We start from the raw sequence: 17,139 nt of genomic DNA, 5'->3' as shown, positions 1-17,139 counted from the left end.
GGCACTGTTGCTTTATCCATTTTTATTTCTTGACATCCAGCATAGAGCCTGGCCCAGAGTAGAGAACCAAGAGTTGTTTGAAGAACTGAACATGATACCAGGAAAGGCATGACTATTTTTGTAAAGAATTATAGCAGTTTAGTGCAGAAATGGCTGTTGGAAATCATCCAGGTCAGCATTTCTCTCTCCAGATCCAGAGCCAGCAACTAGAAAAACTTTGTGCCCTTGTCTGTGGAATGAGGGGAAGGCAAAGGGGAAAGGGCTGGGGTTAATGTCAAGACTTGGTCTTTAATCTCAGCATGAATCATCAGTGAGCCCTAGATCGAGAATTAGGAGGTAGGAGGAAAGGATATTAAGGACAGTATTTGAGCAGGAGACCAAGATCATCTTCGTGTCTTTCCACAGATTACTTGTTAAAAGGAAATATGAATATTATAGAGCAGATGCATAAAAATATAAATGTATCAATACTTTCTGCCAATGAACTGTACCCTTTAAAAATGTCCAAAATGATAAATTTTGTGTTTACCACAATTTAAAAAATAGACAAAAGGGAAACTATACAATAGAAAAAGTAAGCAATAAATATTTTAATGAAGTGATCAAATCTACATCACCAATAAGGACAAATGGACATCTTGTGGCTCTGGATATGAAGCCTGAAAAGGGCCCATTGATGTATGTATAGTGTTCCAACCTGAATCCAACCATGAGGGGGTCATCATACAGACCCACATAATGGGTCATACTATACAATAACTAGCTTGTATTCATCAGAAAAATACCAATGTCATAAAAGATCAAGACAGACTGAAGGACTGTTCCAGATTAAAAGATGACCAAAAAGCTATGATAACTAAATGTAACACATGATCTGGGATTAGATCTTGCACCAGGAAAAAGAAGTTTCTTCTTTTAAAACCATTATTTATTTATTTGGCTGCACTGGGTCTTGTTTGCTACATGTGGGATCTTTTCTGCCTTAGGTGGGATCTTTCTTTGTGGTGCATGAACTCTCTAGTTGTGGCATAGGGCTCAGTTGCTCTATAGCATGTGGGATCTTAGTTTCCCCACTGGGGATCAAACCTATGTCTTCTGCTCTGCAAGGCAGATTCTTAATCACTGGACCACCATAGAAGTTCCTCTATGAACTTTACCTATTGAAACAATTGGTAAATTTGGAATATAAACTATAGATTACCAGAAGGATTAGACCATTGTTAAATTTCCTGAATATGATAGTTCTCCTGTAGTTATAGAAGAGACTATCCTTGTGTTTAGGAAACACACATTGAAATATTTAGGGAAAAGTGGCATGACATATACAACCTACTCTCAGGTAATTCAGAAGTAATAAATGTTAATGCTAAAGCACACGTGACAAAATGTTAAGAATGGATGACTCTGTACAGTAGTTATGCAGGAGTCTTATACTGTTTTTGCAAACTTTTCTGTAAGTTGAAAAGCACTTCAAAACAAGTTTTTAATTGCTTTGGGGTTGATTTACTAAATATTACATCCATACAAGGGTATACTTAGCAGTCATTAAAACTACATATATCGGCATAGAAACAAATTCATAATATATAATTGACTGAAGCAAGCAAATTGCAGTATGATCTGTTTTATTCAGAACAAAACAAAAATCTCCTTTTCTGGAAAAGAGTCTGAAAAGATGTGTCAGTTCAGTTCAGTTCAGTCGCTCAGTCGTGTCCGACTCTTTGCGACCCCATGAATCGCAGCACACCAGGCCTCCCTGTCCATCACCATCCCCCGGAGTTCACTCAGACTCGCGTCCATCGAGTCAGTGATGCCATCCAGCCATCTCATCCTCAGTCGTCCCCTTCTCCTACTGGACTGGTTGGATCTCCTTGCAGTCCAAGGAACTCTCAAGAGTCTTCTCCAACACCACAGTTCAAAAGCATCAATTCTTCAGTGCTCAGCCTTCTTCACAGTCCAACTCTCACATCCATACATGACCACAGGAAAAACCATAGCCTTGACTAGACGAACGTTTGTTGGCAGAGTAATGTCTCTGCTTTTCAGTATGCTATCTAGATTGGTCATAACTTTCCTTCCAAGGAGTAAGCGTCTTTTAATTTCATGGCTGCAATCACCATCTGCAGTGATTTTGGAGCCCCAAAAAATAAAGTCTGGCAATGTTTCCATTGTTTCCCCACCTATTTGCCATGAAGTGATGGGACCGGATGCCATGATCTTCGCTTTCTGAATGTTGAGCTTTAAGCCAACTTTTTCACTCTCCTCTTTCACTTTCATCAAGAGGCTCATCACATCAAAAGATGTGTATCAAAATGTTAATTCTGGGGATCTCTGAGTTATGCAATAACTCAGCAATAACTCTCTGAGGGCTTTCCATCTAGAGAAAACAAAAGTTGGAGAAGACTTAGAATGGAAGATAAGGAATTTTTCTTTTCTTAATTCCACAGAGTGTGATGTAGGAAGTTGAAAGAACTTTGAGCTTTGGCCACAGAAAGAGATTACTGAAGAATGCATGTACCCAGCTCAGAGGATTCCCAGTCAGTCCATGCACTTGGGTGCCCATAACTGATTGGAAGAAGTTGTATGTTAGGGACCTCATGGAATGCATAAACACCTTTCTTAACTTCTGTTCTCCTTTTTTTTAATGGGCCCAGGAACTATCACCATATCCCTGGTCTGCTTAATTTTGAGAAACTGGAAGATCTAATAGTCACTTTTCAAAGATGCTTCCTTTGAACTCTCTCACTCAAAGAGCAACTCTAACAAAGACAAAAAGCACAGCAGTAGTAGTATCGTTAGTGTGTGGAGTCAAAGTTGACCCTAATCTATTTTCTCTCGGCCTTCGCTCACAGTTGACTCTGCTTCTGGACATCTAACAAAATTATCTGACCATCATCTATTACGTTTACCCTTTGAGACTGTGTTTTCCTGTGAATTGAGCATCATGTCACAGTCTTCTAATTTTTATTCAAAATGTTTTAATGAATTTGTTTCACATCCTTCATTTCTGAGTCTTGAATTCTTCATCAAATCCTTTAATATTGTTTCTGAGCACGGCTTTGAGGACTTTTGCTTGTTATAGATTGTGGCTCTTGAGATATGTTGGACTTTCTTGTCATCTTGACACTGATTTACCAGAATGAACTTCTTGGGAGAACACGGTTGCAAAGAAATTGTTCTGCTCTAACAGCAGATGATTTTCATTAGTTTTGCTGAGTTTGGGGACCCAGTGCGTGCACTTTGAAAACTGCGATGATCTGCAGGCAGCTGCGGCTGAGCATTTTCCTAATGTGAGCTACTGCCAACTCATTATATCAGCTTTTTATATTCAGAGATAGGCAACCCAGTTTATTTATATATATTTCAATTTAAAAAAAAATATTGCCAAGTGGCAAGAAAACATAATGTGAGGTAAAGGCTTGTTTATTTATTCAGTCTCACATCTTACTTGACTTTAAAAGTCTAAGAAATCCTTCTTGTTACTTATTATATCATTTGTCCTTTTTAAAAATCATTTGTCCTTTAAAATAAAGCCAAAACATGCTTAAAAGCAACATGAAACTAACCAAAGGAAAACTCAGTATTCTTCAGGTCATGCTTATTCAAACTGTGAGGCTGTCAGAAAATATTTCTTCCTATTTTTATCTTAACTGCCTCGCTCTCCCTTTCAGGAGCAAAATAGCTGAAAAGTTTGCAAATACATTCATTTGTCTATGTAGTCATTTCCCCTTGGGTTTGGAATAATATTCCTCAACTACTTGGAAAACCTAAAAAACCTAGTGAGACAAGACCACAGTACTGCCATGCCAAATGACAGTTAACCAAGGCAGAAATCAACCTGGGGAGGGTGGTGTTACAGTGAGGAACCCAAGGTCTCATCATAGTCTCAAAGGCTATCTGAATGGTGGAGACCCCTGTTTCTGCGGTAGGTGCCGTTTGTGAGAGGTGGAAGCCAGACAGCCAGGGAGGCCCAGCTGTGGGTCCTTTGAGCCCCATCTTGAATATCTTTGGCACCACAAGCCCAGTACCGCCCCCAATCCCAGCTCTCAGTTGCCTCCTGTACCTCTACCTCCACTCTTGCCTTTCCCATCCATTCCCTGAAGGGTTAATCTTGAAATGCTGACATGATCACGACTCTCCCTCCTCTTTAAACCTCAACAGTGGCTTCCCATTCTGTTAGGTTAAAATCTGATCGGTACAGGATCAGACCCAGCCTTTCTCCCATACCTCACCCGCTTCCATTCTCCCCTCCTGTCCTGTGGTCCAGCCACAGGGCCTCATTGGCCTTCCTTCAGTTCCTCAGGAGCTCTGCACTCCCATCTGCCTCCACCTGGTTCAGACTCCCTTGTTACAGCATCTCATACAGCCATGTCTATCTCCTGCAGAGCACCTCCCCTCAGCTTATATTTTTTATGGCCTTTCTTTAACTGTAAGCTCTGCCAGGGAAGAGGACCCAATGCTACCGTATCACCAGCACCAAACCCAGTGATGTGGTTAGGTCAGTAAGACTTAAGATGCAGCGAAGGTTGGTTTACCATTTTCTGCTGAGAAGGATTCACTTCAGTTCAGTTCAGTTGCTCAGTCGTGTCTGACTCATTGCGACCCCATGAACCGCAGCATGCCAGGCCTCCCTGTCCGTCACCAGCTCCCAGAGTCCACCCAAACCTATGTCCATTGAGTTGGTGATGCTATCCAACCATCTCATCCTCTGTCGTCCCCTTCTCCTCCTGCCCTCAATCTTTCCCAGCATCAGGGTTTTTTCCAGTGAGTCAGCTCTTTGCATCAGATGGCCAAAGTATTGGAGTTTCAACTTTAACATCACTCCTTCCAATGAACATCCAGGACTGATCTTTAGGATGGACTGGTTGGATCGCCTTGCAGTCCAAGGGACTCTCAAGAGTCTTCTCCAACACCACAGTTCAAAAGCATCCATTCTTTGGCACTCAGCTTTCTTCACAGTCCAACTCTCACATCCATACATGACCACTGGAAAAACCATAGACTTGACTAGACAGACCTTTGTTGACAAAGTAATGTCTCTGCTTTTTAATATGCTGTCTAGGTTGGTCATAACTTTCCTTCCAAGGAGTAAGTGTCTTTTAATTTCATGGCTGCAGTCACCATCTGCAGTGATTTTGGAGCCCAGAAAAATAAGGTCAACCACTGTTTCCACTGTTTCCCCATCTCTTTGCCATGAAGTGATGGGACCAGATGCCATGATCTTCGTTTTCTGAATGTTGAGCTTTAAGCCAACTTTTTCACTCTCCTCTTTCACTTTCATCAAGAGGCTCTTTAGTTGTTCTTCACTTTCTGCCATAAGGGTGGTGTCATCTGCATACCTGAGGTGATTGATATTTCTCCCGGCAATCTTGATTCCAGCTTGTGCTTCCTCCAGCCCAGCGTGTCTCATGATGTACTCTGCATATAAGTTAAATAAGCAGGGTGACAATATACAGCCTTAGCATACTCCTTTTCCTATTTGGAACCAGTCTGTTATTCCATGTCCAGTTCTAACTGTTGCTTCCTGACCTGCATATAGATTTCTCAAGAGGCAGGTCAGGTGGTCTGGTATTCCCATCTCTTTCAGAATGTTCCACAGTTTATTGTGATCCACACAGTCAAAGGCTTTGGCATAGTCAGTAAAGCAGAAATAGATGTTTTTCTGGAACTCTCTTGCTTTTTTGATGATCCAGCAGATGTTGGCAATTTGATCTCTGGTTCCTCTACCTTTTCTAAAACCAGCTTGAACATCTGAAAGTTCATGGTTCACGTATTGCTGAAGCCTTGCTTGGAGAATTTTGAGCATTACTTTACTAGCATGAGAAAGATTAGCTCCGCAAATTGGTATGATTGCATCATTGGCACAGAGGGACTAAACAGCTTCCATTTACCTCTTGAGTAAATTCTTGTCTGTTATGACACTGCAGCAATCATTAAATTCTGTAAATTTTCTATGCAAAGTACACTGGCTCAAAGTTACTTGGTTCAGTTGCTAAACCTGTTCTACGTCCCCTTCAAAGCATTTCTCAGCCTTTTCTCGAAGTTCCTAAAGTGCAGTAGTTGCCATGTCTCATCCATCCTGTCCTTGCTCTCTTGCTCTGCTCACCTGATTCTCCCCTCTGCTGCTCTTAAAACCACTTGAAGAAACAATACACTGGCCGTTTTGATAGTTCTCCTGTGAGAACACCATGTCTACAGGCAGGTTGGCTGCCAGGGTTTTGATACAAGCGGTCTTCCCTAAATAAAGGAAACATTTGACCCAAAAACAGATGTAAATTTCTACCCCTAGAGGCCAAAATTGTTTAAAAAGTTTAAAAAACAAACAAAAATAACGACAAAAATCTTTAAGTTGCAGTAATTGGCCAAGACATATAAGATATGCATTGCCTTATATAATCGTCACAAAAAATCCTGTCATGTCTGTGTTGCTGTCTTCGTTTTAGAAATGAGAAAAATTGAGCCTCTGGGATGTTGAGTGACTCTTTGAAGTCACACAGCAGCAGAGCTGTAATTCAAACCCAGGTCTAATGACTTGAGCTCTTAACCAGTGTTTTACACTGCGGGCCAAGGTCAATAGAAATGGTTGACATAGGGACTTGCATACAATTACTTTCAATTAGCCCCTGTAGACCAAAATCATTCTGTAAAGGCAATATCCAAAGAAGCTTGACTGAAGATAAATTATTTATATAAAGACATTCAGAGTATATTCCTAAGTGTGAGCTTCATCAGCTTAATCTTTTAGCTCTATACATGTTCACATTTAAGGCATTTTTTCCCCAGGTCTGTATTTCTAAATATGTGTTTCTCCTTGTAACCACATAACCTCCTGACACCACCCAAGCCAGGGCCTCTCTGTGCAGATTCCCTTGGCCCGAGTCTCTCTTCAGCAGCTTACATGACGCTCCCTCAGGACTCGGCACAGTCAAGGGGTCACGCTGCCCAGCTTGTGCTTATTCTTAGTTTTAGGGAGTGTGGGGATGGACTTCCTGCCAGAATCCTGCCTTGACATGTCAGGTAACTGACCACAAGCCGTGGCCCATCCTATGCTATTTATGGCAAGTGACAAAAATAGCCTCACCTCTCTGAAAGGTGTTATTTGTGCCATATGCCCACTGGCCTCCTACCATCTGACAGGCGCTTCTCTCCAGACCTCAGGAGGCAACAAGACTGTGTGCTCACACAGACCCAAAGGCACCATGTCCCTCAAGTGTGCACAGCTCCTGCTCTGGAGGCAACCAGGGAGGCGAGGCACCAAGGCAGGCCTCCGCACTAGGGTCAAGGCAGAACATAGGCGTAGACTCAAGGAAGGAGACAGGAGCTTGGCTAAGGGGAGTAAGAGACGACCAAGCCCAGCTGGTGGAGTCGGGTGCAGTGTCAGGGTGAGATCGTGGACAGTTGATCTGATTCTGAGCCGCAAATGTCCCAGAGACACACTGGCCTCCAAGCCTGGGCTGGGGCTGTGTCTGGGGCTGAGGAGGTTAGTGGAAAGGGCTGGAGTGACCACAGAGTGTAGACAGACCCTGTCCTTTTCTAGCTGTGTGCAGATGAGCAGCTTACTTCATCTCTTTGGGCAGTTTCCTTATCTGAGAGGGTAGCCCTAGAGGAACAGCTCCATGCTAGGTGTGCATCAGAATCACGGGGACTTTGGCAGAATCGGGATGCCCTGTATATGGATTCAGGAGGTCTGAGGACGCCGGGGATCTGGATGTTGTGCAGGTTCCCCAGGAGATTCTGAGCCCCATGCTAGTGTTGGGGAGCCCCTGTACCAAGTGAGTCCCAAGGGGCCTTCCAAGTCAAACCTCCCTTTATGCTAAAAGTTACTTTATAAAGCAAGTGTAAGAAAGCATAGAAGATGGGCATTCACCTCACTCAATTATTAGGCAGCGTCACAATCACTTTATCAGTTGTTTGTGGTATCCCAAGAAATATCCATTGAGAACGTATTCAAAGACAGGTTTTTTGTGTGGCAGGCTGAATCTGGGCTTGATTTCAGTCCTCACCCCCCACCCCGCTACATCCTCTTCTAGGCCCTCCCTCTCACCTGATTTAGTCTCTCCCACGGGTCACAAACCAGGAACCAGAAAGACAAATCCAGACAGTACACACATGAATTTTACTTAGTCTGCCCAGTGTTAAAAAAAAAACAAAAACAAAAACAAAAAATTCAACTGAGTAAATTTGAAGATCGAATTGGCTTTATTCACCCCATCTAGTTAAATAGAAAGAGGCTCTGACGAGTGGTATAAAATGGAAGATGTTTATAGGTTAAAGGAGGATGGGTCAAGAAGGTATCAGCCGAAGAGAAGAAAGGATTGTTTCAGGCCACAGTGTCTTCTTTTGGGGGCAGGGAGCAGCAGGGGTCTTTATCATGCAGACCAACCTCACTCCCGTAGATTGGACTTCTCAGATTGACTGTTTCAAAGGTCACGTTTCTAGGAGGGATTGAAATTGCAGTGCAGTCTTGGTTTGCTGTCTGAAGGAGCCATGACTCTATTTGAGCCTGAGTATTTCTTTTTAACATCAGTATCTTTTAGAGTCTGAATTTGCGTGAGGTCAGACTGGGCATTTGCTTTCCAGCTCACCACAGGCCCGCCACAATGAGTGTGTTATGCTAGTGGCTTCCACTCTTCACCCTCCCTGCCTAGACCCTGATGTTAGATCTGAGCTCTACTCCTGTCTGCAGCCCAAACCTTTTTCTGAGCATCAGACCCATAGATTCAGATGCCTCCTGAATATATAATCCATGGAAGGCCTCGTGTGTCGTGCAGGGCTAAATAAATTGTAGCTAGGGCTTCCTTGGTGGCTCAGATGGTAGAGAATCCTCCTGCACTGTGGGAGACCTGGATTCAATTCCTGGGTTGGGAAGATCTCCTGGAGAAGGGAATGGCTACCCACTCCAGTATTCTTGCCTGGAAAATCCCATGAACAGAGGAACCTAGTGGGCTACAGTCTATGGGGTTGCAAAGATTCAGACACGACTGAGCAACTTCTACTCACTCACTCAGAGGTATTGTTATCCCTATTGTGCGTATCATCTTAGGATCTCACAGGCACCTCAGCTCAACCTGTTCAAAGCATTAAGTCTCTGCTGTCATCATCCTAGTCCCAGGCACCATCATTTTTTGCCAGAACCCTGTAGTTATCTAATTATTCTTCTGCACACATCACGTTTCCATCTAATCCATTGTTCAATTTGATTCAGTTTTACTAAATCAATCTGATCTTGCCTCTCCCTGCCTGCCTCTTGAGAGGAATCCTTTGGACAGCAAGGAGATCAAATCAATCAATCCTAAAGGAAATCAACCCTGAATATTCATTGAAAGGCCTGATGAAGCTGAAGCTCCAATCCTTTGGCCAGCTGATTCGAAGAGCTGGCTCATTGGAAAAGACCCTGATGCTGGGAAAGATTGAAGGCAGGAGAAGGGGATGGATGATAGAGGATAAGATGGTTGGATGGCATCACTACCTCAATGGACATGAGTTTGAGCAAGCTCAGGGAGATAGTTGAGGACAGGGAAGCCTGGCTTGCTGCAGTTTATGGCGTCACAAAGAGTCAGACTTGACTGAGCAAATGAAAAACACTCTGCCTTCAGTGGCTTCCCAATGCCCCAGGATAAAATCCAAATTCCTTACCAAGACCCTCCCCAGTCTGCCTCCTGCCTGCTCCCCAGCTGCCTCTTGCAGTCTGTGTTGCAGCCATCTGGGACTTGTGTTGTCTCTGGGACATGCCCCCAGAGGTCTCTGGCCTCTGGGCTATCACATAGGCCATTCCTCTCTCTGGAAAGCTGTTCCCCCAACTGTTCACTTGAAAAGTTTGTACATTTTCTCCTTAGCTTATTAGCTTAGCTGTCACTTCCTCAGAGGGTCTTCCCTGATACCAAGCAAGGAGCCAGCCAGCATGCTACAAGCTCCCAGAGCCCCTGCTTCCCCTGCCTAGTGCTCGTCACCCTGAGTTCTGAGTGTGCCCCCTTCCAGACCATGGCCATGTGAGGGCATGGACTGTCGCCTGCTAACTGTTCATGGCTCTCTCTTCTGTGCTTGGAACACAGAAGTGGACAGTAAATGTTTGCTGAGGAAAGGAAGAAAGGGAGACAAAAAGAAAGTGGAAGGGGAGCCAGAACAAAACAACAGGCACCTTCTGGCCAAATAGAGGTCAACAATGGACACGTCCGGCCCCACCACTGCCCTGAAATTGAGAGCTCCTGAGGACAGGAATCCTCTCTTACTCAGTGTTGTAGCCTCAGCATCTAACAAAGAGCAGGTGAACTGTGGAGGCTGTGGAATGAATGAATTTACTAACAGCCCCTGACCTAGACTGTAACCAATGGTATAAACAGCCAGAGAACCACTGGTTTTGTAATAAGCTGCAAGCAACAGTTTGACTTTTTAATGTTCATGTGTATAAACTCTGATAAAGATTAAAACCTAAAAAAGATGGAATGGTGGGAAAATTCTTACTGAGTACCCTGTGGTCATTGATGCCCAGTCGTGTCCAACTCTTTGCAGCCCCATAAACTGCAGCCCGCCAGGCTCCTCTGTCCATGGAATTTTCCAGGCAAGAGTACTGGAGTGGGTTGCCATGCCCTCTTCCAAGGGAGCTTCCGGACCCAAAGATCAAACCCGTGTCTCCTCTGTCTCCTGCATTGGCAGGTGGATTCTTTACCAGTGAACCAACTGGGAAGCCCAAATACCCTATGGTCACCACCAGTCAAATCAAATTGGTTATGAACTTAACAAACAGGAAGTCTGTTATCCAAATGTAATGAAGCCATCACTCAGCTCTTAAAGAAAATATCATTTTTAAAGTCAAAGGAACACGTAAAGAAAATGCAATTCATTCACGGGACTAAAATGTAGATTTTGGCTTCCCCTACTTTATCTACTAAGCCAGAATGAAGGACAAACAAGTGCTTTGGCTCTCCAGAGCCTAATTTTGGGCCTGGACTACCACTTAACTGTACAAATGCATGCCTTTAGGAAATTCATCCAGCCTCCCTGCTCTACTTTCTTTCCTATACAATGGGGAAATAAGATCTACCTTGGAGGATGGTTTTGAAGATGAATAACAAAATGTAAAACACTCAGTGCAGCCCTGGTGACCAGGTGCTCATCAATTTCATTGTTTGAAAGTACTCCTGCATTTTAATTATTTAAAGGTTTGGTGGCCTGGCTCAGAGTTGCAGGGAGCTCAGGAAACGCTACACCCTCAGTGGGAGGAGGCACTATTTCTTTACTGTCAGTGCCTGAGAAGAATGAGGAAAAGGTGGCAGGGAACTAGGAGAGCAATTGCAGAAAAGAAGCCTGGGAAATAAAAATGGGAGAATTTGGTTCTCACTGGATCTCAGTCACACTGAAGAGCTGGGTTTTCTTCTCCTCTTCCCTTTTCCTTCTCTCTCGTTCAGGAGGGAGGCTCCTCAGGCAGTGCAGCCAGGGGCAGGATCCCAGTGGGAAGAAGAAGGAGCCTTACTTCTCCAGCCTGCTTGTCTCTCCAGTGCTCCTTTGGAGAAATGAAATTCATATTCAGACATTTGAACAAAATAGCACTTTAAAAAAATTCTTTCAAAGGCAAATCATGTTCATTCTGGAAAATTTATACAAACCAAAGGAAGAAAAAAATATCCAAAATTCCACTGCTGGATCACTACTGAAACTATTTGGGAGTCTATCCTTTCAGAGTTTCTTTCTAGGCAATAAGGACATAAGCCAGTATGTTCCTATAAAAACAAACGGGATCAAATGCTACATGCTGTTCTGTAATATGATCTTTTCCACTAATGACTTTCCATGTCAATAAACGAATGTATCTAATGTCGTGATGGGTGACACCAGTGGATGCTCAGGTGGCTGGCCCCTGGCACCCACGGCGCCCTCCCTGGAAGGAGACGCGTAGCTTGCTTCTGTGAAACACGTGAGCAGCTTTGTAGGCAAACCTTTATAGGATCCACAATTGTTTTCTTACAGCAAATTCTCACATTCAGTCTTAATTTTCTCAAAAAGAAAAAAAGACAACATGATTAACCTGTTTAAATCATAAGTAGACTTCTTTGGAGAAGAAGGAAGAGATAACCAAGTGTGGTGCTGTTTATTTCTGACTTTGCTCAACCTCTGCATTTATCTCAGTAGTGCCCAGTTGCTCAGCTGCGTCTGATGGTTTGTGACCCCATGCACTGTCACCCTCCAGGCTCCTCTGTCTGTGGGATTTTTAAGGCAAGAATACTGGAGTGGGCTGCCATTGCCTACTCCAGGGGATCTTCCCCACCCAGATATCGAACTCCTGGGTCTCCTGCATTGTCAGGCAGATTCTTTACCCAGTGAGCCATCTTTTATCTCAAATATAGCCTTATTTCTAGTCAACAAACTTAAGACACAGTCACTGTCCTTAAAGAGATTACAAGCTCATAGCAGATGTAAGAGACACAGTAATTCTCTCATTTGCACAAAAATACCCGATTTTTTACCAGGGGAAGTGAAGACAAGAAGGACACAATATTAATAATAATAGCTAGTGTTTAATGAGAACTTACTATATCTGTGAACTGTTAGTGTCTTACATTTTATACTATTATATGACACTTATGATTTAATTCTCAGTCAGCCTATGAAGTAGGTACCAGTGTTGTGAACAAAACATTATTGTGGGAACTGGAATAAAGAGAAGTTAAGTAACTTGCCTAAGATAACCCAGCCAGTGAGGGGCAGAGCTGGGATTTGATTCTAGGCCCATTGAAGCTGGGTCCCACTAGGCTGAAACTCAGTGGTTGGGCTGGGAGACAGCACTGTGGTGACCTGGAATAAGCACTGTAATATAATTTCCCAGGTACTGTGGCCTGAGAACCGGCTTGCTGACGTCCCCCATGGTGGGCTTCATGGTGACCAACCAGTGCACCTTCCACACACCGGTCAGCTTTCCTCAGATCCCAGTGGCCGCGCTGGCCGTGGAGAAAGTGGGTCGCTCCAGCGTGCACTACCGCCTTGCCCTGTTCCCCCCTAAGCCCACCAAGGAGACGCCTTCCGTCAGCCACTGGGACCTCAGCGATGGCTTCTTCTTCGGCCACCCCAAGCTGGCTCACTTTGCCTCTTCGGCCTGCACCACAGGGTCTTCAGTCCATGTCTTTGTCAATCCAGCCACCAGCAAGCCGGTGGGCCTTCCCGAAGACTTCCGGAGGGGCCTCCTGCGGCTGATGAGCCCGGCTCCAGGGTGAACGTCTGTATGGGAGTCACGCCTGCCAGAAAATAAAGTGTAGACGATCCTCTTAACAGTTTCTTCTGTTTAATTGAACTACATTTGATTTATTTATGCTGTGTTGGTTTCAGGTGTACAGCAGAATGATTCAGTTATATATATATATATAATATATATGTATGTATGTGCTTCATATTATCTTCCATTTATAGGTTATTACAAGATGTTGAATATAATTCCCTGTTCAGTTCAGTCAGTATAATTCCCTGTACTATACAGTAAATCTCGTTGCTTATCTTTTTGGGGCGTGGGGAGGGCTGTGCCATGCAGCTTGCAGGAGGGATCTTAGTTCCCCAACCAGGGACTGAACCCAGGCCAGGTCAGGGCAGCCCAGAATCCTAACCACTACACCACCAGGGGACATCCCATGTTGCCTATCTATTTAATGCTCAGTAGTTTGTATCCGTTATTCCTATACTCCTAATTTATCCCTCTCTATTCCTTTTCCTCTTTTGTAACTAAAAATTTGTTTTCTCTGTGAGTCTGTTTCTATTGTGTATACGGATTCATTTGTATTATTTTTTAGACTCCACTTATAAGTGATATCACATAATATTTGTCTTTGTCTTGCTTTGCTAAGTATAATGTTCTCTATGTCCATCCTGTTGCTGCAAATGGCAATATTTCCTTCTCTAGATGATTTCTTTTTATTCCTTAGCATGTTTTTTTCCACCCCAAGGAGAGGGTATTTTTTACCCTTTATGAGTGTCACCTTGCTTCACCAATCAAGCATCCCTGTGAATCAGGCCCAGGGCAAAGTGCTCCACACCCAGGGTCTCACTGAGCCCCCACACCACCTAGCCAGGCTGGTGCTGCTCTTCCCTCCTTTTTCAAAGAGGAAAACGAGGTTTGCAGGGTGCAAGTATCGATAACTGGCCTAAAGTCATTCAGCTAGTGAGTGGGGTTGTCTCTCAACTCAACTCACCTGGGCATGCTGGCTACAGGCATCTTTATCTCCAGCAGCATGGCCGCATACTTGCTGTGATTTAAAACCACTAATCTGATGAGAGTCTTTAAATGTCTTTAGCTTCTTACAGTTAATATAACCACATGAGGTCTTTTTTTGGTAATATGTGAACTTTAAAAAAAGAAAGGAACAACTTTCTTTTTTGTATTTAAAACAACAAACACACCTTTAACAATTTTCTGATAAATTCATGACCTCCATCAGTCACTAATGGAATGTGCTGCAATCTAAAAATAAACCTTTGATGCTGAAATATGTAAGAACCCTGCTTTGATATAATAATGAAAATGCTTACCATTTCCTGCGCACTGGCCACACAAAGTGCTTTATGACCGTTACCTTAATTCATCCTATTTCTCTTCTATAATGTAGGATTTATTGTTGCCATTTTTCACATGAGAACATTGAGGTTTTAAAAAGAACAACTGGAGTTGGGGAAGGTGTTCTAGTCCAACCTCTGTCTCAGTCCTGAGATAGGGAACACACAAGCTTAATCTGTCTGGGCCTCAGTTTCTTCCTCTGAAAATATAACCTTTCCTGAATGTTTCTGATTGTACTAAGACTCGACCTGCTTTTGAAATGAGTTTCAAATCACCACCACATACAACTAGCTTTGGAATACCCTGACCATGATAAAAACAACATTAAAAGCTATTCCTTTGTCATTTAATTCATTCAATTTCACCTAGTGATAGATTGATTTTTAGGTTTTAAAACACTTCATACAAGAATTCTTAATCTTGGCAAGACCATTAAGCAGCAGCCTGGTTGGCAGGTGTTGATTTATCTGACCTCTGGCATTTGACCTCCTCAGGAAGGGCATCGGGGAAAACCCCCTTTTTGTGTGTCTCACTTCTCTGCTCTTGAGTTCTTGCGTGTGCATTGCTCACCTTGTCTGTTGGCTGTGGACACCTCAGTTCAGGAGGAGGAGGAAGAAGATCCCAGCCAGAGGAGGAACAGAGAGGGTCAGTAAATCCCAAAGCGGTCAGTGCAGGCTGCTCAGGATTTAGGGAGGTGTTGATTAAAACCCTCCTTTCATTGGCAAAGGTATTCTGATCTGGCCAATCAATCATATAGTCACCTAACTTATGAACTGTGTTATTTTGGATATTAATTCCCCTTAAAATTCCCTCACTTATAAAATGGAAAAAATCATACTATTACCACTGGTTACCCAGGAGTGCCAGTCACCAATGTTTTTAACACCCTGACCCCTCTCGCAGAGCAATAGTAGGATTGCACTTCCTACTCCCCTGAAGTTAGATGTGGCCACATGACCTGTTTTGACCAATGAATGGGAGACATGTGCCCACATGACTTGTTTTGACCAATGAATGGGAGACATGGGTCACCTTCAGGAGTGGCCATGTTTGTTTGCCTGTGCTCCACTCCTCAGTGGACATGGGTGGCTATAGAGACACCCTGCTGAAACCCACACCACAGCTGCCATGGACAATTGCTCAGAACCAAAGCAGAGTTTGAGAAAGGAAAAATTAATTGTCTGTTGCTGTAAACCACTGAGATGAAATGATTTTTACTGCAGCTTAACCCAACATATCCTCTTTATTACAAGTACCAACCTCAGAGGGCTGTTGTGAGGGTTCAACAGTTAGTGTATGTAAGTCCTGGGCACGGTGCCTGGTACAGGTATTATTAGTATTTACGTAGGAGAAAAGAAATACTGTGTGCTCCCACTACACGAATACCTCCAAGGTAGGAAAGTAACCAATCCTCACATTCATTTTCTTTCATGAGTCTCTGTGGGAAATTGGGCACTATTTTATAGGAGAAGAATCAGAGAGGCACTTAAAGCACACGGGATGATGGAATGCATTATACCTAGGGTGTGTTTCCCCAGTCCCGGACCCTGCAAATGACCATATTTGAGAGTGCAGGTGGATACTTGGAAATGGCTCCAAGTTCATGTAAATCTCATGAGTTTGAGTGCTGATGACACAGTCTTTCCACTGCTCAAAATTGTAATGCTTCAACATGAGCCAAAGTGTTAGATGTTATGGTACTCATTGGTTTTTTGGTGGGAAATGCTAGCACTATGAACTTGCTTTAAGACTACAGAGAGAATTTTTTAAAAAATACAGAAAGAGCCAAATTTTAGTTGCATGTAGTTGGAGGAAGCTGACTTTTACTGTAAAGGTGGCCAAATAAATCTAGAAAGACTTTAAAATGCAGTCAGCCATTCACCACTCTGCAAGATGTTTTTGCTGAGCTACTAACAAGTGGCCATGCATGTATCTGCTGTTTGCTGGGCACTTCTGAGCAGTTAGGACTCCTGCATTTGCTAACAAGGAACAAGTACAGTAATCCGAGCAGGTGAAGAAAGCCTTCAGGTGTGCAGATTTTCTAACTACATCTTTGTTACACTCGAATTCATTCGAAAATCTACAGTAAGAGACAAGAGATACAAAATACATGTTCATGTTTTGCTTGGACAGATTTTGGCTCCTAGCAATTAATGCTTTCAGTCACATTAAGCATATAGATAATGCTTTGTGACATAACAGTATTTCCCATTACAGATCAATTTTGTAGCATTTGTTCATAATCAGACTTGAAATGTTACCTAGAAACAAAATATGTTTTCCTTGAAACAGTCAGACCCTATTAGAAATCTAAGGCTTTACAAATCACCATGTTAACAGCTATGTCCCCTAGCTAAGGTTTTCTTTCCTTAAATAGTGTTAAATTCAGCCCCAGAAGCACTAGTCTCTTTGAGGGTTCTCGTCTATGTGCACTGACTTGAAAGGGAAAAACTTAGTGTTCAAAATATATTTAACATCTGACTGTGTATAACTTAATAAACCAGCCGGTATTCCCTTTTGGGGGAAAAATAATGTTAGCACCTTTTAAAAGTGTTATGCTTATAATTAGGTTACACTATATTATTTTCTCATATTTTTAAAGACAG

The 17,139-nt window shown here is 43.1% G+C and overlaps 1 protein-coding gene across 4 annotated transcripts in view; it reads left to right on the top strand.

Annotated features, from left to right (window-relative positions):
* LOC105602333 (uncharacterized) overlaps positions 1-13,260 on the top strand; it is a 204,780-nt gene extending 191,520 nt beyond the window's left edge. For all 4 annotated transcript variants that reach the window (XM_015101103.3, XM_015101102.3, XM_015101100.3 and 1 more), the window contains one exon: positions 12,821-13,260. In XM_015101103.3, coding sequence (XP_014956589.2) covers positions 12,821-13,205 — 385 coding nt within the window. In that variant the 3' untranslated portion in view covers positions 13,206-13,260. The remainder of the gene's footprint in view (positions 1-12,820) is intronic.
* The last annotated feature ends 3,879 nt before the right edge of the window (positions 13,261-17,139 follow it).

Source organism: Ovis aries, chromosome 15 (genome assembly GCF_016772045.2).
Source record: "Ovis aries strain OAR_USU_Benz2616 breed Rambouillet chromosome 15, ARS-UI_Ramb_v3.0, whole genome shotgun sequence".
Classification (NCBI taxonomy): domain Eukaryota; kingdom Metazoa; phylum Chordata; class Mammalia; order Artiodactyla; family Bovidae; genus Ovis; species Ovis aries.
Note: the sequence above shows the minus strand (reverse complement) of the source record. Positions and strands in the feature narration are given on the sequence as shown.